This window comes from Phaethon lepturus, unplaced genomic scaffold (genome assembly GCF_000687285.1).
Source record: "Phaethon lepturus isolate BGI_N335 unplaced genomic scaffold, ASM68728v1 scaffold43080, whole genome shotgun sequence".
Taxonomy (NCBI): Eukaryota; Metazoa; Chordata; class Aves; order Phaethontiformes; family Phaethontidae; genus Phaethon; species Phaethon lepturus.
In genome coordinates this window covers 12,655-14,589 of record NW_010511967.1, presented here as the reverse complement: position 1 = coordinate 14,589, position 1,935 = coordinate 12,655, and the positions used below count along the sequence as shown (strand labels likewise).

Here is a 1,935-nt window from a genome sequence, read left to right as displayed (position 1 = left end):
ACACCCCCCCCCCCCCCCCCGGTTTCTTTCTTGGAATGGCTGCACCTCTTATAAGAAGATGGCTTCATTTTTGTGATCTATGAAAGGAAAAGGAAATAAAGTGCTTCTTGAGAATAAATCAAAATAAATATACATATTTAATGGCAGGAAAAAAAGAGTTCTGAAGGGCTACCTCCAGCCACGTCTTTTCTCAGATGAGTCTTTTCCCCCATAACTTTTTCAAGAGCAATCTGCACAACAGTTGAAGATGCCAAAAGTTGCTTTAGCAGCAGAGTTGCGTTCCCCCAAGTCTGCGTCTGCTCCGTCACTGGTTTGTAAAACCTGTGCAAAACACCTTTGCCCAAAGTGCTGCTCCTCCTGCACAACAGCATCAAATAAAATAAAAAGAAAGAGTAGAAGGGAAAGAAAACAAACAAACAAACAAAAAAACCCCAACCAAAAAGAGAAGGGAAAAAAAAAAATCCACCCAGTTACATCGACTTCATCCCATTGGCAGTGGCATTCTCGGAGATCCCGTCGCTCACAGCTGCTGAGTCGTGGAGGCCGGAGTAATCCTTGAGTTCAGAGTTTGTCAGGAGCAGGGGCTGCTCCCCCTTCTTGTGCGGCAGGAGGGGCTGCCGGGTGTAATGTTCCCCGTCCGGGATGTTCTCGGGCAGGTTCTGGTTCTTGCTCTCCGGCAGCAGCAGGATGCAGATGATGCAGATGAGCGTACAGCAGGCGAAGATGACGTGGTGGAGGAAGTAGCCTTTCTGGTTGTGGAGCTCCATGATGGGGGCGGTCAGGCGGCCGAAGCCCGCGCTGGCCAGGACCAGCCCCAGCCCTCGAACACAGCAGAGGTGAGAGCCCGGCCCCGCAGCCCGCTCCTGCCAGCGCAGCCCCGTCAGCACCGGGGTGGGGAGCCCACAGCCCTGACGGGTCCCCCAGACTACCCCCCTTGTCTGGCACGCACCCAGGCATCCGAAATCTCTGAGGCAAACCTGGTTTGCTCACAGCTTTCACATGGCAGAGTCACTCCAGCAGGGAGCTGCTTTGCTGTTGTGGATCATTGCCGCCGGTTTGCCTCAGCGCGGGGAAATAACTTAAGCATCTTTTCACCCCCATATAACTGCCCCCACAGAAGGAGAAGCTTGTAGCCCGTGAGCATGTAGGCAGCCCCCTAAAGTATTCCTATTTCCAAATATTCCCATATTCAGTGATGGAAAACCAGATTTTCCTTAGCATGTGAGCCTTCTCCAGCTTATACAAGATACACCAAGAAGCAGTAAGTGCAGAAGTCAATTTTGGCTTCCTCTAAAGTACCTGGCATCAATCAGCAGTGGAGACAGGAGCTTAGGCTTTCCAGGCCACTGCCTCAATCCATTATACCAAACGCCGAGTGCTGAAATACTATCTCCATAAAAACGTGTTGTGGCTGCAACCTCTCAACACGCTGACATTGTAGCTACACGCATCATTTTCAGAAAAAAAAAAAAAGATAAAATAGCTAGTGGTCAGAATAGAAGAACAAGAGCTTGGGATAATTTCCGATACCTCCTCTTAACTCACTGTACAAGTTGAGGTAGGTCCCTCACTTCACTCTCTCTTGCTCTTCTCGTATCACAGAAAGGGGTTACGAAAAGGTTAACATTGGTGAAATGCTTAAATTGTAAATAGGTAACTTTACAAAATATTCTTTAGGGCACAAATGCTTATTTATTAAATGCAGTGTGCGCGTATATTGGTATCATACATGCACGCACTCCAAAAAAAAAGTGAAAACACATTAAAGCTTTAAAAAAAAAAAAAGCGTGAAAATAATCTCATCTCCCCCCAGTCACAAGCATGGAAGTCACTTGTGCCAGCCAAATTCAGGGTTCTCTCCTGATGCTCAGCTGTGCGAGCAACCCCTCTTGCAACTCCTCGCCTTGCTCACCAACGCCTCGCCAGGTCGCGGAG

At 48.6% G+C, this 1,935-nt stretch overlaps 1 protein-coding gene across 1 annotated transcript in view; it reads right to left on the bottom strand.

Moving 5' to 3' along the window:
• Positions 1-124: 124 nt before the first annotated feature.
• SLC22A23 (solute carrier family 22, member 23) overlaps positions 125-1,935 on the bottom strand; it is a gene marked incomplete at its 5' end in the record, with an annotated part of 11,412 nt that continues 9,601 nt past the window's right edge. Inside the window, one exon of the mRNA XM_010285426.1 lies at positions 125-825. Within this exon, the coding sequence (XP_010283728.1) occupies positions 471-825 (355 nt within the window). The remainder of the gene's footprint in view (positions 826-1,935) is intronic.